Source organism: Paroedura picta, chromosome 4 (assembly GCF_049243985.1).
Source record: "Paroedura picta isolate Pp20150507F chromosome 4, Ppicta_v3.0, whole genome shotgun sequence".
In the NCBI taxonomy this organism is placed as follows: Eukaryota; Metazoa; Chordata; class Lepidosauria; order Squamata; family Gekkonidae; genus Paroedura; species Paroedura picta.
In genome coordinates this window covers 126223127-126247320 of record NC_135372.1, presented here as the reverse complement: position 1 = coordinate 126247320, position 24194 = coordinate 126223127, and the positions used below count along the sequence as shown (strand labels likewise).

Genomic DNA, 24194 nt, shown 5'->3' with positions numbered 1-24194 from the left:
GTCTACAGAGCTTGAAGCTCACAAAAGGTTTTCTAAGGCTTAGGGCTTTGCTCTTGAGAATTCTCTGGTGTAGGACACTTGAATTTGCCACTGCATAATAAAAACTATGCACGACGACAGTTGCACAGGGGAGGACGCAGCGTGCAAGGCTCTTGTGGGGCTGTGCCATCTTTCGTGGCATGCGGAGGCTGCTCATTCGAAAGCCCCCCAGTTGAAATGTTATTGTGCTGAAAAGGCCTCTTTGCACACACACCCCAAGGCAATTTTGGGCAGCTGTGAGGGGTCATCAGCAGGCTCTGAACCACAGAAGCTCTGTTCACTTGACAGCAAGAGCAGATATCTCCTGCACATACCCGCATGCATGTTTTTTTCAAGCACCAATGTACGTTTGTGAGAAACGAGTTTTGACCTGACCGCTTACTAAATGTACACTTCTTTAAAATTAGCCATGCTTTAATTATATTTCTTTCTCCTAACCCGCATGCAATGCTAGCATGAACTCAGTCAAATGGAATTTATGTGCTTCTTTGCTGATCTTGGCTGAATGGAATGCTAGGTTGAAGACATGAACATGTGTGAGGGCACGCCTGGGATGGCTGGGTCGCCTTGAAGGCCGTGCAGAGGGAAGCTGCAACCACCAGATGAATCTGTTCCATTGCTGGTAGCAAAAACAACCTACAAAAGCAGAAACTCTTTGTTTTTCCACTTGCAGAGACCTCAAAGGGACATTATGGGTTGGGGCAGTTTCCCCCAACTCTGCACTTTGACAGGGGCAGCTTGGCTGTCTTGTAGGCAATCTCTGGCCAAATGAATGGAGATAACCCTAGACCAGGTTCCCCCAAGCCTCCATAAGAACCACAACCTCCTGGTAAGAGGGGAAGGGGAAAGTTCACCAGACCATTCCCAACAGAAGGCTGTTTCTTTCTGCCTTTCCCCCCCCCAAAAGCATAGCATCACCCATCAGGTTCTAGCTTGACTCCTACCTTGTTCCCAGAATGGAGAAGGGCTCAGATGCCACAGGCCCTGTGGCACAAAGGGGTATAAAACTGGCAAAGGGGCAGCACAATCTCCTTTACCACCTGCCAGGGTTTCCCAATTTGAACTAGGGTTGTGCGCAACGGCGTCTAAATCGGCCGTTCCAGGCTCATGCAGCCAGCACCATGCCGCGGGTGGGGGAGGGGAGGCGTGGGTGCCGGTTCATAACCCAGAGCACTCACGCAGCCGTAGAGCATGTGTGCACCAAGTTATGCACCGGCGCCCACGCCTCCCCTCCCCCTACGGCGTGGAGCTGGATGCATCAGCCTGGAATGGCCGATTTGGACGCCGCCACATACAACCATAATTTGAACTGCATCAGCTGCATCTAAAGCTGGCCTAGGCCTCAGCAGCATGAGAGGGTGGTATATAAATTAAATAAATAACAACAACAAAAATACATCTAGAAGCATGCCTGTATATGAATGGAATGTGATAAGGAAATTCCTCGATGCGAGTGGAATAAACATGAGCAATGCCAAAATAATTCCTCAGATTCTTTATGGAATCCCAATATGGATGGATGCATTTAATAATAAATTAGAGAACGTCCAATCTTTCTTTTTCAGAAATCTGCTAGGAGTCCCAAACTGTGTGGCCAATCATAAACTTGTCGCAGAACTTGGCCAACAGAGTCTAGAAGCCCGGGCTTGGTTTCAGTCCTTTAAATACTGGTTAAAAATCCATTTCCAAATGCTTAGGATGCTTAGGGCTGATCCTAGGGCGTTGAGCAGGGGGTTGGACTAGATGGCCTGTATGGCCCCTTCCAACTCTATGATTCTAACACAGCTTGGGAGGTATGAGCTTTTGTGGGTCAAAGATAAGGGGAAACGCTTCCCAACAAGCAAGAAGCTGCTGAACCAAGAGTTCCTTTTCAATGTCAAACACAATCTCCAAGCACATTTTGATGCAGCAGAGTTCCAGGAGAGGACTGTGGCCAGGGCCCATTCTGCACACATTGGATAATGCACTTTCAATGCATTTTAGAAGTAGATTATCCTGCTCCGCACAGGAAAATCCAGCTGCCAAAGCACATTGGCAGTGCATTATCCAATGGGTGCAGAATGGGCTTAGGATTCATGGTAAGTGCTGAGCAGTGAACTCAAGTCACTCGCATTTACCTAACATGTATCCAACCATGTGGTCCCCAATGGAACAGCATTTCCATTTGCTAACCCCTCCCCCCTTTGCTTCCCTGGTTTTACTGAGGTTCCACTCCCCCCCCCCCCTTAATAAACTTTCAGGAGGTGAAAACACCGAAGTGTTGCACTATGAAGTCCACAGATGATGGGACCAAATCAAACACTGCACATCAAGACGCATGTCTAAATCCTGACGGCCATTTTGCTTACAGAAACGCAACTCCAGGTGAAAGGAACAATCTGCAAGAAAGAACTGGCCTGGTTATTTATTTCCTCCCCTGCTCAAATACCCTTTTCCCTGTGTGTTAGTTTACAAATCTTTCTTCTCCCTGTAAGAGGAGGGCAACGTTGAGCTTGGTGTGGCTAGGCTTTCTTCCTGAAAAATGTTAATCGATTATTCACCAAAATACACTTTATTTCTTACATTGGCTAGGTGTTTTAATTTGATGTTTTAAAGCCACGGCATGCTGTATCAATGCATGTGAACATTCACACGGGCAATCAAGGAACATAAAAGACTTAAATTAAAACATTCCCTGGTGCAATTCAAGGGCATAGAGCGGGGATGGCCAAACAGGGGCTCCCCAGATGTCCATGGAGTACAACTGCCATGAGTCTAGAGGTTCATGGGAATTGTAGTCCATGGACATCTGGAAAGTCACAGTTGGGCCACCCCGGGCATACAGGCATCACCAGTTACCAATCCAGCTCACTCCAGCTGCTGATGGTCCCATATTGAAGTCCCAAATGCATAATATACACAAGTCACCTCCTGTTTTGTACTGGGAAGGTTGCCAGAACAGCCAGACTGAATGCTGTAAATAAAGGAGTTTCCTTCGCTAGCAAAAACAGCCGAGCCGAGGCAGAAGGTACATTAGTATTCGATTTTTTCCTCTCAAATGCTCAGTATGGCAGACAGAAAACACTTCCAAAGGTTTCCAGATTCCAAATTAGAGGAGACAAAGAAATTAACAGCAGAGAAAATTGTTATATTTGAGGCTAGCATCCTATGCCCTACTTACTGGGAATAAGACAGTGAAGCAGCGCTTGCTTCCCAGTAAGCCCACATTCCATCAGAGTGCAGTTCCATAAGGACACTTTGCCAGTCGGCCAATCAGAAACATTTCTCTTCCTTCCTTCTCACCCAATTGCCAGGAAGGCCACCCAAGCATATGACAAGCTGCTATGGTCTTGCCCAGCTGGATGAGTGCATAGAATGGAGAATGACAAGACAAGCTTAGGAAGAGAAATGGACCAAACATTTGCAGCCAGCATTTGAACTAGCCTTGGTTCTGTGGAATCTTGTTCAGCCACCCCTCTGGCTCCGAGGACTTTGGCACAAATTGCCTCCCATATTACACAGCACATTATTGCAATCCTAAGGACAATTCACTTGGTTTTTAAAAAATGAATGACATGTTTCTCAATAAGCACCTAACACCACTATGGGCACTTCCTCTGGCTTATGATGAAGGCACCCCAGAAAACCAGAAGAGCCCTCTTGGATCAGACAAGTTGTCCATCTAGTCCAGCATCTTGTCTCACCCAGTGGACAACCAATTCCTCGGCAAAGAGGCCCTGGGATTCAGAGGCTGACTCCCTCTAAACATGGAGGGAACCCTTTGGTCACCGTGGCTAATGTCCCCTGATAGACAAGCTTGATCAGTCATCAAGAACGTGATCTGCCAACAGGTGTCCAAATATAGCTGTCCAGAATCTTTTAAACAGGGTCTTTTAAGAATCTGCTACTCAAGACTCTTTGGGATAAAGGCACAAGAAAGCTTCGGTACTGGACTTCTGGAAATCTCCTTGAGCCACAAAGCAAAAGGTCCTTAAGAGTGACAGCCCTCTGATCTTACAATGTGCCAGCCTGCAGACTTGCTGCAGCTGTTAACTGTTGGAATGCCATGAAAGAGAACTGTCAAGGAGATAGAAACAGAAGTTGAGAAGCAAGCGGGTGAAGTTCAGATGAACAAGAAGCTGTGAACGGAAGGGCAGGAACAAGTGTCCAGCTGGCGAATTCTCTCCCAAGTTCCTCTGCATCGGGGATTCCCCACAGCCTGCCAATGTAGTTGCTGGTTCCTGGAACAAAACAAAACAAAAAAAATCATGTCAAGTCATGGAGAAACACGTTACATTCTCACTGCTTGGTCAAGTCAGCAATTAAATACATTGGTTGCATACTGTTACTTTAGATGGTCATGCAAGAAGAATTTGAGATAATTCAATGAACCTTTATTTCTTCTCTTTTTACAAATCTGCAACTTTTTGCCTAGCCCTCAAAATATATTCTGGAACTGTTATTCATTACAAAAGATTGGCAAGCTGCCAGAACCACGCATCTCAGCAGTAAAAGGATTTTTGAAAATGTAGGGATTACAAATGAAAAAGAACCAGCAAGAGAATTAGGAGATTTTTCTCAGGGGAGTAGGTAAACTATTGAACTGTGCTTAATTTAACATCTCCCCTCAAGAAAACTTTAACAAAAAACCGAACAGATATACAGACCTAATTCAGATGGGGAGGCCTGATCCAGCTGCAACCTGCTTTTTCATCTCCCGGCTGAAATTTTTATTATTGTTTATACTTGTGCAATACCCTTTCTAAGGACTGCAATTGGCCATTTTACCATTCAGATCTGCTGTGATGCAGCAATAAAACTGCAACATATGGACCTGCACAGATTGGCAGATTCACCAATTAGATGGCCTAGTATTATCCACTAGAGTAGCGATCCCCAAGCTGTGGGCCGCGGACCACATGTGGTCCTTCGACTAATTGGAGGTGGGCCCCGAAGGACGCCTTCTCCCCCCCCCCACGGCCCTTTACTTCATCCCCCCAGCCCTTTACAACACACTTCGTTGTTGTGGTGTGTCTGTATCTTTTTTTGAAGGGATGTTTAAACATTACCATAGCAAACATTACCACGAGCCGCAAGGGAGTGGCGGGCTATAAATATTATAATTATAATAATAATAATAATAATAATAATAATAATAATAATAATAATAATAATAATAATAATAATAATAATAATAATAATAATAATAATAATAATAATCAGAGAGCGCTAAGGCAGTGGTTGAGAGTAGAGGAGTAAACTACCCCCCACCGGGCCTCAGTAAAAGGCGTTGAGTGGTCCCCGGTGAGTGGTCCCTGGCGTTGAGTGGTCCCCGGTGATAAAAAGGTTGGGGACCACTGCACTAGAGTACTAATCTTGATACTCCCTATCAATTTAAAATAATGAGAAGACTTTGAGCTCTGCACTAGTTTTTTTGCAGTATTTCTCCTTTTGACAAGGGAACCACAGACGAATCAGCACCTCAGGAAACAAAAGCATGATTGCTGGGCAAGCCCACCCGTCTCTCCCACATTTTTATTTCCTTGCCTTATTGGCTGAATTATAACAGACTAATCTAGACTTTTAAGAGCCAATAAAACAAAGAAATCATTCTTCCTTTTTTGTTTACTTGCGGCTTTTCGTCTTTTTTTTTCTCCCTCTCTAATATAATTGCTTATAATACTTAATACAAAACCCCATTTTCATTTTCTTCTCTTTTTATTGTTTCTTGTCTGTTTTTCCCCGTTTTTCTTTCTTTCCCCTTCCTTCCCACTCCCCCTTCTCTTATTATCTCTCCTCCCTCTTCCCTTCCTTACTAAAACCAAATTTTAATATATTATAGACTGTTCTGCTGGTGACATTACTATGTTTATGAAATCAAAAGAAAATGATTTATTATGAATAATTCCCCATACAAGGATACTATCTCCCTATTATTACAGAGGTATACTTCAGTCTGGTTATTTTAAAATAGAAATGCAATAGTTGTAAATTTCTATACTTGTATAAACCTATCTCTCATCAACTGACATCAACAAATGCAGGAGAGCACTAACATTAGCAAGATGTTCAGCCATGCCCACAGCACTTCTGGAGGACGAATATAAAAGAAAACCAATATTAGAGAGACAGTGCCCCTGTTCACTAATGGAGGTGCAATCTATATGGAACACGTCTTCTTCTGTTGCCCTGACAGCTCATAACAAGCTTATCTGCCCCCTTTTTGAGGGGAGGTTACACCCAACAGGATTGGATCAAGGACTTTCTCATGGGTGACAAGCCTCAAAGGTCTCTGCAGACAGTGAAATTTTGTGCCTATGCAATTCAAGCCCGCCAGAAGGAAGCCAAACATGTTTAACTTTCTTTATAATAACTAATTTTATTCTCCACACCCTCCTAACATATTTTAAAATCTTAATTTTAATGTATAGTTTTATGTATAGTTTCAGTTATATGTATACCACTCTGAGCCTTCGGGGAGGGCGGTATAAAAATGAGAATAAATAAAATAAAATAATTAATTAATATTTTACCATGTGTAACTTTTATATCCTGGTTTGTGACTGACCGACTGACCGACTGACTGAATGACTAATACTTGCACAGAAAAAAGTATACATGCCAGCTTTCATAGAAAAGGTGTGCGGAACGTTTGTGTAATAGTTTTAGTAAGAGAAGAGCAAAACAAATAATGGCAACTGGAACATGTCAAAAAGACAAAAGGAAAGTAGAAGAAACAGATGACGACCAAAGACTCAAAGAACTGGTGGGATATGAACACTGATGCATCAAATACAACAATTCAAGAAAAGAACTCAGAACATTCAGAGTACCAAGAAAAACACTCAAGAATCTGAGGGAAAAACCCAGAATAATATCCAAGAAGCATATTAAGAATTATTGGCTGGACTGTCAGAAAGTAATGTAAAATTACATCAGCTAGCAGAAGAAACAAAAAGACAATGATATCTACTTAGAAATAAAAAACAGCTAGATTCAGAACTGAAGTTTTGGAAACCTAATGCAGATCTAATAACCTACAATTTAGCAGCATCTCAGAGGATTTGGGGAGGCTAAAGCTGGGAGAAAGTTTTTGCAAGCTGATTCAAGGTTATTTGAAAATACTAGGGGATTTTCCTGGCATCAACCAAATATATAGAGTGATTCAAGATTTGTATTCTAGAATAAGTTGCCCCACACATATTGGTTCATTTCACTCATAAGCAAACACAAGATGCAATATTAAAGAAACAAAGAGAATCTCGACTTAGCAGAAAAAGGAGTGTAGATCATTCAGGATTTAGCAACAAGTGTATTAAAGCAGAGGAAAGGCCACAGTGAATCAGCTAGTACTCCCTGGTCCTTAAAAGACTCCTAACTAGGCAGGTTTGCTCAACACTCTTGCTCCTGTTTTCAGAAACAGTTATTTGCTTTGAACTACGAGGAATTGTGGCCGACTCCTTCTTTCTCAAATCAGGAGAAAGATGTATCACAGCCATCCTGTCCCTTGTGGCAGAATGCATGATCTTCAAGGTGCGTGGTTCCTTCACCCATCCTAGAGAGCTCCCCAGCTGCTTTCCCTCCTCAAAAGAAATCAAGATCGGCACATTCTTCTGCTGCCACGTCCCACATCTGCCACCATGTCCCACAGCTGATTGGGTCAATGACTCAATGTCTATTTCTGGAAGGGGGGGGGAGAGAAGGAAAGGAATATCACAAAATAAGCACCATTGCATGAGAAGTGACCTTGGGAGACATTCCAAGCATGGCTCAGCTGATTCAACATCACTCTTTGAACTGTTCACCCGCAAGACTAAAATTGGAGCAGTCCATTAAGCCAGCTTCGTTAACTATTCCCAGGAGTCTTGGTCAGAGCTGTCACTCCGAGGAGCCTAAATTCTTTAGACAAGCACACCAAATAAGCCCAAATGTCTCCCCAAGGGGAGATCCCAGCAAACAAACTGAATCAGCCAAAAATGAACTCTCTCTCTCTCTCTCTCTCTCTTTTGTACTGAAGTGAAAGAAATTCTACAAGACAAAGGGAGAACTCTCTTTGCTTGCTTTCAAGGAAGAAGGGCAGCCAGGCCAGCACTGGGAGACTCCACCTAAAAATAACAATCTCAACGTGGTAAGGAACAAATTAACGAGAATAGTGGGATTCTGAAAGCTGGGCTTACTCCAAGTCTTTTCTTTTCTTTCTTTTTTTTTAATGAAAGGCACTTGGCCACACTAAGGGTTTAGGTGATTCTCTTCTCTTATCAAAGTTCAACACAGATTCCTGCTCAGTAGGACCTGATCAAGACAACAAAAGCACCTCACGGCTATGCATACCAGCTAAGGACATAGGAGCAGCTAAGTATGTTTGATAAGGGAATGGGACAGAGGCAAGATACTAGTCTGTACACACTTTGCATCTTTCCCCTGAAAATACTTACATAGCACGTCTTTCCTCCCACATGAGCCTCCCCTTGCCTTCAGGTTTTGAAATCCAGCCTTGCTTTGTATTCTATCCTTTGATCAAGTAACATCAAAGAGAGACATAACAGGGCCTTTTTGGTTGTGGCATGCATCCCTTGGAACTTCAAGACAGCCCCCTCTGTGCAGGTGAGAAAGGCCAGCTAAAGAACACTACTGGCTCTTTCGCTCTGGCTTTGGTTAATTTTATTAGTAGTAGATTTGTTGATGTTTTGAACATTTTAGCTTTAAATTCCATTAGGATTATATCATTCCTGAAAAGTAATTGACTAGCCGGAGGAGATTAGCTCAAAGAAGACTCGACACTCCGTCTGGCATTGAAATTGGCCATAGCCCAATTTATTGCAACCCTCAACAGAGGGTTGGCACACCAACACCCAGGTAAGGTGCTGAATGCAGAGAGGGAGAGCGGCAGCATTCGAAGCCTTATAAAGGCCCCGCTCTCCCCCTCCACGTGATCCGGGCCACAGCCGCTGCCGAAGCCAGCGTCCCTTCTTCTCTGACGCCACCGCAGCGTCAATTGCGGCCGCGGTAAATCACAGGCCGCTGATTAACATAACTAAGTGGCAAAGGTAGCTCAAAGGTTTAATAAACTCACACATACGCCCTGTGTTGGAGGGGGGGGAATCTTATCCAGACAGCCATTTTTAAGATTTTCAGTATGATAGCTGTGAATTCTACTAAAACTTTGGTAAGCAAAGAAAATGGATGTATACTCAGGAAATAAACATTGGTACGCAGACAAAAGCAGGTGTATCCCACTTAAACAGTTTATTCAGAAACATACCCCTGTGTTTTCTACTTTCCAAGCATTTATGCTACTAATTCAAACTGGTTTTGACAGTCGATCCCTCTCACCAAGGGACCATGGGAATTGTAGTTCTGTCACAGGTCTGTCACAGGCTAAATCAACCAGGATTTTTGAAACCTTGGGGTTTCTTGACAGCCCTGGAAGGGTTTCCTGAATGGGTGGGAGGTAATTGGTCTTTATTTATATTCTTCAAATTTGTTATGCATGTATCATGATATGACCATATATGGACGTCGACCTGCCACCCCCTCCCAAAATGGCCAATGATGGGTCTGGAGGAAGCGAGAAGGGGAGGGGCCCCAGGTGGGCGGGCACACAGCTATACTTCCCAACCATATTCTGCACAATCATGCCACTTGGGGGTTTCTCAAATTCTTGAGAAAGGCTGGTCTCCAACAGAATCCTCAGCAACCTGAAACTACAGGCCCAACGATTCTTTGGGGAATGGCAGTTTGACACACTGTGCCAAAGTGGAGGAGCCTGTTGCATCTTGGGAAGGTTCCTTCTGCCAGGCGAAAGAGCTGCCATTAGCACCAGTGGGACATGCCCAGGGGACCCAACCTTCTCTGTTGAAAACCTAGACCTCTCAGCAGGTTTCGGCCCTGCCTCATCTCACATTTTATTCGGCTCCAACGTCTTCCAAAAACAAAACACATTATGTCACGTTTTAAACAACTGCTATTTACATTTCCCCTGCATTTTATGTCCTCTTCTGACAGTTATAGTTGTGGTTATTGCTCTCTAGAAAATAAAACCAACCCCCAACAATTTTGCACAGCCTTTATACCCAACAGAAAGGGAAATACCTAATAGCCCTGTTAAAAAGCCACAGATAAAACCCTGCCTAAAATGGTATTCCTGGCCCAAATAGCAGCTTTGCAATACAGAATGTATTTACAGCCCCTAATAATTCTCGTTTATGTTTAGTGCTTAAAACAAACCAGTTTGTATTGTTAAGGAGTTCTGGGACAAGGTACCCTAGAAGTTCTGGCACAATAATAAGTCAAGGCAGAACTGGCTTCACATTGTTATGGGCTAGCAACTGATCTAGTCGAGCCAACACACTTCCTGTGTACAGGGATGGCACACACATACCTATGTGCAAAGTTGGCGACATGAAGTGATAACCTGCATTTGGTGAATTGACCCACACATCAGCAGAAGACCTGACTCAATGACAGAGCACCTGCTTTCAACACAGTAGTTTTCAGGCTTCGGGTAGTGGTTAAGAGTGGTGGCTTCTAAACAGGCAATTCGTGTTTGATTCCCTACTTCTCCATATGCAGCCAGCTGGGTGACATTGGGCTACTCACAGTCCTGATACTGCTCTCACAGAGCTGTTTTCTTAGAGCTCTCTCAGCTCCACCTACCTCATGGGGTGTTTGTTGCGGGGAGAGGAAGAGAAGGCAATTGTAAGCTGCTTTGAGACTCCTTCAGGTAGTGAAAAGTGGGGTGCCACTGGACTCAGAGAACAGGAGACAAAGCTCTGCTGAGCTAGCCTAACGGAGGTAGACTCTTTACCCCTCACGGTCCACCACGAGGCAGCCATGTCATTTCCCACTCAAGCTCTTGAGGGATACATACGACATTTCTCCCCACAATCTGTTGTGAACTGGGGACAAGTCTGGTAGCAGTATAAGATGAAGAAGAAGAGCTGGTTCTTATATGCCACTTTTCTCTACCCGAAAGAGGCTCAAAGCGGTTTACAGTCACCTTCCCTTTCCTCTCCCCACAACAGACACCCTGTGAGGTGGGTGAGGCTGAGAGAGCCCTGATATCACTGCTCGGTCAGAACCATTTTATCAGTGCTGTGGCAAGCCCAAGGAGTGCGGAATCAAACCCAGCTTTCCAGATTAGAAGTCTGCACTCCTAACCACTACACCAAACTGGCTCTTGGTGTACACAGATCCCCCTTTGCATTTACCAGAGGGGCTATCCAATTTCACAGTTCAGCCCCTAGATTCTACAGCAGCCTTTCTCAATCTTTTTACCATTGAGAAGCCCCTGAAACATTCTTCAGGCTTCAAGAAACCCCAGAAGTAGCACAATCTTGCAGAATATGGTTGGGAAGCAGAGCTGTTTACATGCCCACCAAGGGCCCCGCTCCTTCCCAGCCCCTCCAGGCCCATCACTGGCCATTTGGGGTGTGGGAGGACATCAACATGACCATATATGGTCATATCATCTGATAAAGGTTTAACAATTTTTCAAAATATATATATATATATATATAAATTAATTAACTCCCATCCGTTCAGGAAACACTTCCAGGCCAACGAGAAACCCCAGGGTTTCCCGAAACCTTGCTCTTCAGGTTATGGGGAAACTCCAGTGACAAATAACATTTTCTGGCACGTGTTTCACATTGAACAAGAATTAATTAAATTCCATCAAAACATCCAGAAGAAGTTCCTGAGAGTTAGAGCGGTTTCTCAGTGGAACAGGCTTCCACGGGAGGTGGTGGGTTCTCCATGTTTAAAGATTTTTAAACAGAGGCTGGAAAGCCATCTGACAGAGAGGCTGATTCTGTGAAGGTTCAAGGGGGTGGCAGGTTACAGTGGATGAACAATAGGGTTGTGAGTGTCCTGCATAGTGCAGGGGGTTGGACTAGATGACCCATGAGGTCCCTTCCAACTCTATGATTCTATGATTCTAATCCTTACTTTTTGGCTCCGCTGCCGTCCCCCGAACAGTGCAGGCTCTGGGATTCCAAAGCTGGATGCTGACATTCCACGCAGACAGTGTGTCCTTCGCTGAGATATTTCATCCAGTGAGTGTAGGAACTGTTCCCCTGCAGGCAACCCTTTGTGATAGCCAGGAGCTGAAATTCAACACAATACCTGCCACAAAGAGAGAAGAGGAGAGCTCAAAGAGCAGGCCAAAGTGACAAATGCTTTTCTAAAACATATCATTTCAGCCCGCAGACAGATCAAATAGTTGACTACTGTTCCGTATTTAGATTCAAATGGGTAGCCATGTTGGTCTGAAGTAGCACAATAAAATCAGAGTCCAGTCGCACCTTTAAGGCCAATAAAGATTTATTCAAGCTTTTGAGTGCTTGCACGCCTTGAATAAATCCTTGTTGGCCTTAAAAGTGCTGCTGGACTCTGATTTTATTGTTCCATATTTAAACACTTTGACACACAGAAGATTAGACATGGCAGAAAGTGTTCCAGTCTCCGTTTCTATCAAGTGTACTAGTTTTAGATATATGCAAAAAGATTTGGATTTCTTTTTTTTTCACCGTGAAAATGCTGCCACAAGAATGCAGCCCGGTGATACCCCTCTCTCGATATCTAGCCTGCAGTAATACAGTCCAAGAACAGAAAATCACTGTTAGAATTTAGAGCTTAGCTTGAATATTGGAAGGAGGGATTGTTGTATTTGTGGCATCCTGTTTTTGAAGACTTCTTCCCCACACCATCTCGTAATTTTTTTAAAGGGTACACAAAGCATAACAGCAACACAATAAACTTGACCCAAAGGCTCTTTTCCTTTGGAAGGAGCCTTCTTCTCTCACCATTCATTATGAGAAACAACCAGTTCTATTCCAATCCCTTTCACACAGGAGTAACAACAGGATTCACAAGAGGCCTCTCCTTGTTACAACTCCCCCTCCGCCCATTTTTTCATAACTAGTTATAAAGAAATCCGTGGATGATCATGTACGCCAGTGGTCTCCAACCCGCGGGCCACGGGCCGCATCCCGGTGCCAGGCGGCGAAGGCCATGGCGCCGGGCCGCGGCTCCCTCTCCCCGCCCCCTCCCCCGCAGTAAAAAACTTCCCAGGCCGCAAGCTTGCGGCCCGGGAAGCTTCTTACTGCGGGAGGGGGGGGAGGGAATCAGGGCCACGGCCTGGGAAGTGCCGCGCATGTGCGATTTCGGCGACACATGGCGCATGCGTGATGCACGGGCGTGGCCGCGCATGCACGGCATGCGCAGGCGGGCACTTGCCCTGCCGGTCCCCAGCCTCAAAAAGGTTGGGGACCACTGATGTATGCTGTTGCATCTGAGGATGTGAGGCTGGACTCATGAAAGTTTATATGGGAATAATTTTTCTTAGCCTTTAAAGACAGCCCTGGGCTCCTGTTTTATTCCACTGGAGGCGGACAGCCACGGAAGCCCAAATATGCAAGAATGACTGTTAAAATTGTAATGGTATTGCTGGAGAATTGTCTCATTGTGAGTTTAGAGAACACGTGTCTCCAACCTTTTTGAGCCTGTGGGCATCTTTGGAACTGTGACACAAGGTGGTGCGTGCAACTACAAAATGGCTGCTGCAGGAGACGGAGCCAACTACAAAATGGGGACCCTTGGTTTCGAATTCTGCATAAGGCTAAACTCTACGAATTGAGACTAGCATTGTTCACTGTGGGCCAGGCAGCACAGGGTGTGACTCAAAGGCCTGTAGCGAACGGCGTTTTTGTACACTGCAATACTTACCCAGCTCTTTCATTCCCATTAGACACGGCACGCTTCTTCCTTGCTTTCCCATAGCCTCCAGTGGTTATTAATGCTGGGACTGCTCACACCAAAAGGAAAAGGAAGAACAAGAGCTGTGATAAGTGACAGCATTGCCTCAAGCCTGCAAACCAAAGGTTGGGGCGCTTATGGTCTCTAAAGCCATGCAACTTTACCTCTGGCAAGAACCCAGGAGTAGCTCTCCCCACCATGTGTGATAAACTAGAATCAGTATCACATAACCTATAAGGTCTTCTATTTCTTATTACGTGCTGGGGGGGAAACATGGTCACAGCCTACTCAATAAACCTCTACAGCAGACTCTCACCGCCACATGGACCCGATTCCCTTTGGCCTAGTGGGGGTAGGGTGGAGGAGGTGAAGGGGTTCTGGAGCCTTATCCTAGAACTTTGCCCAGGGCCCCTGAATCACTGAGACAGGCCCCAAAGATAACCTTTATAGGTTCAGGGGCTGAGGTTCAGGTACCCTCACCAGCGTACCCTGCCCCACCACACTCACTGAAGGACTGCCTGCATTCTTGCCCCTGCTGGTTCCAGTATTCCAAGCAGCCAGCCTTCTCCTCCAGAGGGGGACACGCTTCGCCACCGTTTCTCGGTTCCTGGATGACACGCCTCCTTCGAACCCGATAGGTCGCCTTGCAAGGCTCTGCACAGCCACTCCATTCGCTCCACTGAGAGACCACGCAGGGGACCACTGTGTGGGGGGGGAGCAAGAATAAGAGAGATGTGCGTCATTCTGCAAAGTGCCTCTACTCACGGTTGCTCAGAGGGAAGCAGCACCCACATGGTATGAGAGACCTCAGAGTCTGGTGATGTTTCCAAAACCTGGTAGAACTCAAGAACACTGCATTTGGCTTTACTTCCTTTGGCAGTCATTTTGAGTTTGGCTCCACTTCCTGTGGCAGCCATTTTGAACTGGTGTTCACCACTCCCTCTCAGAAGTCTAAAGGTGTCCAGGAGCTCAAAAAAGGTATGGTCTTGGGTTAGCGGATAGGAATTCAGGGGGTGATCGCAAGTGCTCTTCTATGCTCCTCTACATGACGAGCTGAAGATGATAAAGCTGATGCAAAACTCATTTTCAAGTTCATCTGCCAAACAGGTACTATTTATCCGTGTTGCAGATTCTGAGATAGTTAAATATTAATTCGATAGGTACTTTCATACATGCTGAACAATGCAATCCAGGTGCAAAACGGACTGAAAGTACATTGTTCATTTTTATGCCACCTTTTATCCCATAGAGCAATTCTGAAAGCCAGGTTCATCCAAGAAAGAAAATGAAGCAGGAGGTCTTCAATTTCAATCAGGAACCAAGGTTTGAAGGCTGGCAATACTGTTATGATTTCTTAGGTAAAGGTAAAGGTATCCCCTGTGCAAGCACCGAGTCATGTCTGACCCTTGGGGTGACGCCCTCTAGTGTTTTCATGGCAGACTCAATACGGGGTGGTTTGCCAGTGCCTTCCCCAGTCATTACCGTTTACCCCCCAGCAAGCTGGGTACTCAGCTTGGTTTCTCAGCAACCTCCATAAAAGCCAAGGCAGAGAACATTTGTTTCTTAAAGATATAGGACAGCCCTTTTCAACTTCTTTACCATTGAGAAACCTCTGAAACATCAAGAAACCCCAGAAGTGTACATGCCCATCTAGGGCCCCTCCCCTTCCCACGCCGTCCTGGCCCATCATTGGTCATTGGGTTTTTTACATGACCATCAATGGTCATATCACCTGATAAATGTTTACCAAATTTAAATATATAATTCATTGCTTAATTAATAATATTAATTACTTAATTAATAATATTAATTAATTACTTAATTAATTAACTCCCACCCATTCAGGAAACCCTTCCAGAGCAATCCAGAAACCCCCAGGATTGAGAAAGCTGGGTAAAGGCACTGCTTTTATTATTTGAGGGAGATTGTTAAAACAGCCAATATTTTTTTTTAGATTTTTTTTTACAAACCAGAGGCATTTTTTCAGGCTTACAGAAAGTGTTCATAGAAATTTAATAAATAAATACGTAAATAAATAAATCTACAGATTTGGTCACATTGCGAACTGATAACGTTCACTTCTCTGAAGTGCTGGATTTGTATCCTTTTTTGTTACTTGCATTTGGGTGGGATACTTAATGCTAATGTTGCACACTTAGTGGGAGGTGGTAGACAAAAGGTTAAGACCCAGTGAGGCTGGCACAGATCCTTGAACAAATGTCCTGCTTTGAAAGGCAAGTCTTTCGTTCATACACTGCAGTGCCACGAAAGAGCCACAAGAGGGCTCTACTTCAGAACATCGTTTTGATACATAAATCAACCGCCATGATCATCATCAAAACTAATAAGAGGCTTAGGGTTTTTGCAAGTGCTAATGAATGCTTGTGTTTTGCAGCAAAGGGAAGCTGGGTTTTCCCCAAACAGGATGCCTTAGAATCTCTCACATGGCTTCTTTTCTTGCCAATTAATTATGGGTTTTTTTCCTACCAATTAATTATGTATTAATTACAGAGCACCTGTCTCCTGCTGAAGGATTTTATGGACATGCGGCAAGTGAAGCCAATTAAAGCTGGAGCAGTAACTTTCTTTTTCCTGACCCAGCAGAATTCTGGATCAGGCAAAGAACTCAAAAACCAGAGGTTTTCATTTCTTCAAAGCAAGTCTTTCAGACACTTGGCTGTGAACCTCAAAAATAACACAGACAATATCTGGGTGACATTTCAGAACCGAAAACAGCATGGGTTTCTTTTCCCAATTAATGTTGTGAAGCTACAGGGTGCTACCAAGGTTGTCTAATATCTAAAAACCAAGTAGGGCACCCCTGAAGAGAAGCCATTTGCTTGGCAGTAGAGAAAAAAAGATGCCTTGCAGGGGTGCTGGAAGAATTTAAGAAATGAATTATGGGGGTCCTTTTAAAAGTCTGACCAGGCTATAGAAACACTAGCAGTTAAATGTGTGTTAATCATGAAAGGTAGATTCAAATGGGTAGCCATGTTGGTCTGAAGTAGTACAATACAATCAGAGTCCAGTAGCACCTTTAAGACCAACAAAGATTTATTCAGGGCGTGAGCTTTCGAGTGCAAGCACTCTTAGTCTAAAGAAGAGTGCTTGCACTCGAAAGCTCACACCCTGAATAAATCTTTGTTAGTCTTAAAGGTGCTACTGGGCTCTGATTTTAATCATGAAAGGTGCGCATCTGATGCATCCTCCTAGCTGCTTCTGTTCATCATGCAGAATGGGTCAAAAATGGGACATTACGTGATACAAAAGTGTGCCCAGTTTAGCAACACATGGGTATTCAAACTGCGGCCCTTCAGATGTCCATGGACTACAATTCCCATGAGCCCCTGCCAGCGAATGCAGCAGTTTGACTACCCCTGGCTTATAGGTTTCACAGGGCAGTTTGAACCAGAGTCACTGCAGTTTATACCCATTGATTTGGATGGATTGACTCTGGGTAAGACTTGTCTAACTCAGATAGCAGCGCTCACATGGGAAACAGACCACCCCCAAAATCTCCCTGTTTTACTTGGGGAGTGTTTGTGCATTCAGTAAGACACTTCCAAGTAAACACATTTAGGTGTTGGGGAAACTGCACAGCTTTAAGGATGACACTCTGTAAGTGCAGGGATGTATTGCCGGCATTCAAGATCAAGATCATCCATGCCACAGTTTTCCCCATGACTATGCATGGGTGTTAAAGAAGGGTGTCAGGAAGAAAGCAGATTCAGTTGAAACGTAATGCTGGAGAAGAGTTTTACGGCTCCTGTGGACTGCCAAAAAAGACCCCCCCCCCCCCAAAAAAGTGGGTTTGACGTCAAATCAAGCCTCAACTGTGTCTAGAACAGGGATTCCCAACCAGGGTTACATGAGAGCTCCCCAGAGGTTAGTTGGCCTTTAGTTCAGATGGTCACTAACATCATTAGAAGCCACTGTTTAGTCTCTTTCTCCCCAATAGAAAATTGATCCACTAATGCAGAGTTAGTCAAACTGCGGCCCTCCAGAAGTCCATGGACTACCATTCCCATGAGCCCCTGCCAGCGAATGCTGGCAGGGGCTCATGGGAATGGTAGTCCATGGGCCTCTGGAGGGCCGCAGTTTGACTACCCCTGCACTAATGCATTGGCCAGCTTTGGCATCCTACTTCTGGGCCCGTTTCTCTGAAGGGGCCTGGTCACTTCTTGCGGAGCTCCTGAGCAGACGCAGCGGCTCCGATCGCGGTTCTCGCCCTGCCTCCCCCACCCCTACCTGCCGGCGGAGAGGCGACGCACCTGGGCAGGCGTCCCGGTAGTCGTGGCAGCAGTCCAAGGTGCGCGGGCAGGCCTGGTCGCAGTAGCAGCGCCCGTGGGAGCCGTCGGGTCTCCAGCCGACGCTCACGCACGCCAGGCTCCGGCCCGGGCAGCAGCGGCCCAGTTGGGCGCAGCCGCTCTCGGCGCCCGGCGCGGCCAGGAGCCCCACGCTCACCGCCAGCAGCGCCCAGCAGCGGGGGCGACCCGGCATCCTGGCAGCGGCGCCGGGCGGAAAGGAGCCCTCCCTGCCTGCGCCCCGGCCGCTCCGCCGCACCTGCGAACCGCGCACGGAGACCGCGGCGGGGAAGGAGTGGGGTGGAGCGGCACCTGCCGCCGATGGCCGGGGGACCCACCCACGCCCCCCGCCCGCACGTGGCGGCGCGGCCCGAAAGCCAGAGGGCGACTCTGTCTAGCCAGCGGCCGGCGGCCAAAGTGCGGCGCGCTCCGCTCCTCGCCCCGCTCCGCCCCCGGCCGCTCCTGGGCGGCGCTCCGAATCCGCCCCGACGGCAAGGAAGGAAAGGGACGGGGAGGAGGCGGCTTGGCCTCGATCCAGAGTGGGGCCGGGCGGTGTTAAGCAACGGGAGGGGGCATTTGTTTATTTATTTAAGGTAGGGTAAAGGTGGGGGGTAAACGGTAATGACTGGGGAAGGCACTGGCAAACCACCCTCGTACTGAGTCTGCCATGAAAACGCTGGAGGTAAAGGTATCCCCTTTAAAGGTAAAGCACCGAGTCATGTCTGACCCTTGAAGTGACGTCCTCTAGCGTTTTCTTGGCAGACTCAATACGGGGTGGTTTGCCAGTGCCTTCCCCAGTCATTACCGTTTACCCCCCAGCAAGCAAGCTGGGTACTCATTTTACCGACCTCGGAAGGATGGAAGGCTGAGTCAACCTTGAGCCGGCTGCTGGGATTGAACTCCCATCCTCATGGGCAGAGCTTTCAGACTGCATGTCTGCTACCTTACCATTCTGCACCACAAGAGGTCCTTGTTTATTTGTTTGTTTATTATTTATTTATTTATTAGGTGTTTATCCCGCCCCTTTGGAGCGACTCGAGGAGGGTTCATCAGAAATAAAACTCAATACATCTCCCTACCCCATTAAATGGGTCTCCCGGGAGCACATTCCACCAGATTGGGTCCAGGACCGAAAAGGCTTATCCCACTTAAGTAAACGGGCCATAAAAGCAACTCCATATTTGAATTTCTGGTGCTACCTCTGTCCTGAGTGGATGGAAGGAGAGACGGATGGATGGTGTGCCATAAAGCCTTGATAGTGACTTACCTAACATTTTCGACCATCCCCAACACTCCCAAATAGCTTTCTTCATGCTCAGTTTCTAGCCTGGCTGCTTTAGAAACATCATGTTTGACTGCTGTTTTATGCCTTGGCATTTTCGGTGTCTAGTGGATGCCAGCTGACATATCCTGCCCTAGGCTATCATTTACCTTGCGCCCAACAGAATATCCATCCTATTCCCCAATAATTACGTAGCCTCACATTAAGTGCATATGTTGGGCGCATCAGTTCCTTCCTGGTGTCCATTTGCACGTTTCCTTATGAATTTGGCTTCAGCCCTTATCAAACACTTCATTTTCCTGCTGAAATGTTCATGAGAGTATTTATACATCGTGGTCAGGATCCATAGGTGGAAGGTGCATGCTTGGCTGCATGTTCACCTGCTGTTTTTACAGCTGTTTTCCCATAAGGCCCTTTTCTTCTCCCCACCGCTGACTGGGGGGGGGGAAGCCTTCAACACACTTTCAGGTGCTCCTGTAATATTCAAAAAGCGGATGTGAAGGTAGAGTGTAATAGCTATTCACAGCACACTACCTTTCTCACCTTAGACCAGGGGTAGTCAAACTGCGGCCCTCCAGATGTCCATGGACTACAATTCCCAGGAGCCCCTGCCAGCATTTGCTGGCAGGGGCTCCTGGAAATTGTAGTCCATGGACATCTGGAGGGTCGCAGTTTGACTACCCCTGCCTTAGACTATGTTCCCATGCGAATGTAATGAATCCAGAAAAAACTCATGATTACTTGACTGCATTTTCCCCCCTAACTAGATAGCAGCCCTAACAAAAGGAGTAATAGCTGCTTCTTGAACTCAAGAGAGTCCCAAAATGCAGTTTAAGAATTCTGGAGAGGAATCACAGCAGCATTCTGTATGTAACCCTCTCTGCCTGTATTTATTTGCCATTTGAGAAGCTGGATATGAATTCTGAACTCCTTGGACTCCATGCAGGGCCATGAGCAGCAGCAGAGATACAAGAAGCAGAAGAGTTGGGTTTTATACCCTGCTTTTCACTGAGGGAGCCACTGGCTGCGCTGAGAGCAACCAGCTGCTTCGGCCGCAGAAGCGCCCAACCCTCTTATCAGGGCTATCATGGGCCCAAGGTCACCTAGCTGGCTGCATGTGGAGGAGCGGGGAATCAAACCTGGCTCACCAGATTAGAATCCACGGCTCTTAACCACTACACCAAGGTCAGCCCATTGTGGAGGACCCAGGGCTCCAGAGGACTATCATCACACACCCAGAGAAGATGTTGAATATACTTAGATTTGAATCCTGTAGCGCTTAAGAGTCCAAAAATATTTTCATGGTATATGCTTTCAAGAGTTGAAAACTATTGTAGGTCTCTAACGTGTTACGTTAAGTTGGCTTGAAACTCAACATCAAGAAAACAAAGATCATGGCATCCGGCCCTCTCAATTCCTGGCAAATAGATGGGGAAGAAATGGAGATAGTGACAGATTTTATTTTCCTGGGCTCCAAGATCACTGCAGATGGGGACTGCAGCAAAGAAATTAAAAGACGCTTGCTCCTGGGGAGGAAAGCTATGGCAAATCTAGACAGCATCCTAAAAAGCAGAGACATCACCTTGCCAACAAAAGTGCGTTTAGTCAAGGCTATGGTATTCCCAGTTGCAATGTATGGCTGCGAAAGTTGGACCATAAGGAAGGCCGAGCGTCAAAGAATTGAGGCTTTTGAACTCTGGTGCTGGAGAAGACTCTTGCGAGTCCCTTGGACTGCAAGGCGAACAAACCGGTCAGTCCTAGAGGAGATCAGCCCTGACTGCTCTTTAGAAGGCCAGATCCTGAAGATGAAACTCAAATACTTTGGCCACCTCATGAGAAGGAAGGACTCCCTGGAGAAGAGCCTAATGCTGGGAGCGATCGAGGGCAAAAGAAGAAGGGGACGACAGAGAATGAGGTGGATGGATGGAGTCACTGAAGCAGTAGGTGCAAACCTAAATGGACTCCGGGGAATGGTAGAGGACAGGAAGGCCTGGAGGATCATTGTCCATGGGGTCGCGATGGGTCGGACACGACTTCGCACATAACAACAACAACAACGTGTTACGGGACTGAAATCTAATTGTTCTACCAGAGACCAGTGTGATGACCCTGCATAGTGCAGAGGGTTGGACTAGATGACCCATGAGGTCCCTTCCAACTCTATGATTCTATGACCCTCTGAATATTTATTGTTTGCCAGGACCAGGAAATACACAACCAAATGGGAAACTTTGTGATGCAGGAAAACTTACTGGGGCTTAATCCAGTGGAAGTGCTGGCTCCAAAAGTAGAATGGGATTCTTGTCTTGGTACTTCCCCAGGCGGGGGGGGGGGGGTGTTGTCCCAAAATGTTGTTCCTAGTTGGGAGTTTCTGATGAATCTGCCCTGGAAAGACAGACTCAACCCAAAACAATCCCACCCTGCTTTAATTGGTGGAAATCTACTGGATCTAAGCCATGCAGTTTTTTCAATGTTTGTTCATTTGTTCCAGTCTGATAGCCTTTTCCAAACTGAAGGGAGTTGTGTCGTTTAAGGGTAACAAAGAGGTGGTGTATCCGATGTTACTGAAATGCTCCTCCCCATCCCCCAACATGCAAGTAAATTCAGCAAAAACAGCATCTTAGCATCATTTAATATCTTGATGTCTGCGAGCCCTAAGGAAGGCCGTGTTATACCTTGTTAGGACTTCCAAGGAAGCAGGCGGGGCCAGCTCTGTGTACCAAGAGGGAGTAGAGCCCGCTACGGCCTTGAGCGTGTGCCAAAGGTTCCTGTTTGTTTGCTGAGACCACACCAAGCACTGAACAGACGGTGTTATCTGCATGGCCTTCAGTGTATGACTTTTACTGCTGGCCTCTCGAGAGTTTCCCTTTCCGGCCTGGATTTATACAGCGGTGGATTTGCCGGTGACCTAGTTCCCAGAGGCTCTCTCTGTCCCCCTTTGTTAAGCTTATGGGCAGGAAGATGCTGGCGGCTGGGGATCCGTGGACACAAAGGGACACTTATGCTCCCTTTCATGGTTGGCTGGAATCTCTGGTGGTTAATTGCTGGCCAGTTTCAGGGTTGGCGGTTGCTACAGGCAAACTCTGCAAGTCACGTTGTAAGAGACAGTGACGTCATTTAACGCGTTAGAACAAAAGGTGGGCCCCTGGCTCCGTTGGCAGCAAGTGTAATGGAGACGTACCCAGGGAACGGCCAGCAATCGGCATTTAATTGTATGTGACACCATCTTTTATTTCCAGAATGGTCTTGTAACTGTGAGCCTTTTGTCTTCTCTTCCTGAGCAATTGTACTGGCATGAAGCTAATTTTTTACCCTGCCCTTCCTCTAATGAGTCCCAAGCGGCATAGAAGGTTCTCCCTTCCCCTTTTTGATCCCTGCCACCACCACTGTGAGGTAGCCAGGCTGAAAGTGGATGGTCAGCCCAAGGTCACCCAGCTGGCTGCATGTGGAGGAGTGGGGAATCAAACCCAGCTTGCCAGATGAGAAGCTGCCATTCTTAACCACCGTACCAAGCTTGTTTCTTATTTATAACGATAAGTAGGAGATGGCCCTGCAGTCAAGGTCCAGGAGAAATTCAAAGAAACTGATGATGGCAAACAGTTTATTTCCAACAAAGTGTAGCAATCTCAGAAAAGAGTCATATCTTGCTTTCGAAGAACTTCTTCAGTGACTTTTTTCCATACAATTTAAAGATTTCTTTACACTCACATCTTCAAAATATCACTTCAACACAAAAGTTTTTCAGTCTCAATACAACCTGGGGATCTAGTGGACTCAGCCTATAATAGGGGACTATTCTGATTTATAGCAGTCCTATGAATTAATGTTTTTCAATTACTTTGCCTGAAAAGGGCAAATTAGAAACAAGGTGATAACTGGCCACCTCATTTTTCTATAGGGATGGAGCTTTTTTTAAAGCAAGGGACAAATGACCATCTATCAAGAGGGGAGGGGAAGGAGCCCTGAGTGACATGTGGCTTATTTATGTGGTCCTTACATGGCTTCAGCAACCAGGACAGACAACGACCCAGATAACAAGTATTAGCCATAGATCCCAGCAGCCTATCAACTTCCATCACAGTAGCAGGTTCAAAATGACCCACAAACTGACCAGACAATGGATTAAGGTCTTTTTTCTGTAGGATTCATGTGACAACCAGCATCCAAATCAATGTCTACTCCAAGAGATTTTGTTAGCCCCCCTAAAATACTTTGCGAAAGCATCACAACCAATCTCCTGCAGCAATCAAAAGAGTCAGAAAATGCCAAAATACTTTAAACAACCAAGATGGCCATGAACTGGATGGTTGACAATTTTACATTTATATTCTAAAGCAGTGGTCCCCAACCCTCGGTCCGGGGACCGTTACCGGCCCGTGGATCAGTCGGTACCGGGCTGTGGCTCCTCCTCGTCCTCCTCCCCAGCTGCTGCCTCAGGGGCTGCCCTGCCACTCTGCCACCAGCTCACCTTTGGTGCTCTCCAGCAGCCGCCATGGCTGGGGCTCCCCCTTGGCATGGCACTGCGCAGCTGCTGCTGGCAGCGCCCCCCAGTGAGTGGCGAGAAGTCAGGGGTGCAGGCGGGAAAGCAAGTGGAGCAGGGGCTCAGGCGGTGGTGGCGAAGTTCCTCAGCAAAAGACTGCCCCCCCCCCTAGGCCTCAGTAAAATTGTCAAGCGTTGACCGGTCCCCGGTGATAAAAAGGTTGGAGACCACTGTTCTAAAGCAGTGGTCCCCAACCTGCGGGCCGCGGCCCGGTGCCGGGCCGCAAAGGCCATGGCACCGGGCCGCGGCTCCCTCTCCCCGCCCCCGCAGTAAAAAACTTCCCAGGCCGCAA

The 24194-nt window shown here is 46.5% G+C and overlaps 1 protein-coding gene across 2 annotated transcripts; it reads right to left on the bottom strand.

The window, feature by feature from the left end:
- Window positions 1–2355: 2355 nt before the first annotated feature.
- Window positions 2356–18524, bottom strand: LOC143836359 (somatomedin-B and thrombospondin type-1 domain-containing protein-like). 2 transcript variants are annotated; one of them, XM_077335588.1, is made up of 5 exons: window positions 18048–18518; window positions 14284–14478; window positions 13747–13825; window positions 11968–12144; window positions 2356–4259 (listed from the first exon to the last, which is right to left on the bottom strand). In XM_077335588.1, the coding sequence occupies exons 1-5, from the start codon at window positions 18274–18276 to the stop codon at window positions 4142–4144; spliced, it is 798 nt and encodes a 265-aa protein (XP_077191703.1). In that variant the 5' UTR covers window positions 18277–18518; the 3' UTR covers window positions 2356–4141. The 2 variants fall into 2 exon arrangements, with proteins under 2 accessions (XP_077191703.1, XP_077191704.1); XM_077335589.1 differs by lacking the exon at window positions 2356–4259 and adding an exon at window positions 5816–6108 and having other exon boundaries at window positions 18048–18524.
- Between the last annotated feature and the right edge of the window lie 5670 nt (window positions 18525–24194).

Coding starts and splice junctions, on each gene's coding strand:
- LOC143836359 (XM_077335588.1), bottom strand. CDS start 18,276: ATGCCGGGTCGCCCCCGCTGCTGGGCGCTGCTGGCGGTGAGCGTGGGG. Junction 14,479..18,047: donor CTACCGGGACGCCTGCCCAG/GTGCGTCGCCTC, acceptor CCCCCCACACAG/TGGTCCCCTGCGTGGTCTCT. Junction 13,826..14,283: donor AGAATGCAGGCAGTCCTTCA/GTGAGTGTGGTG, acceptor TGGTGTGAGCAG/TCCCAGCATTAATAACCACT.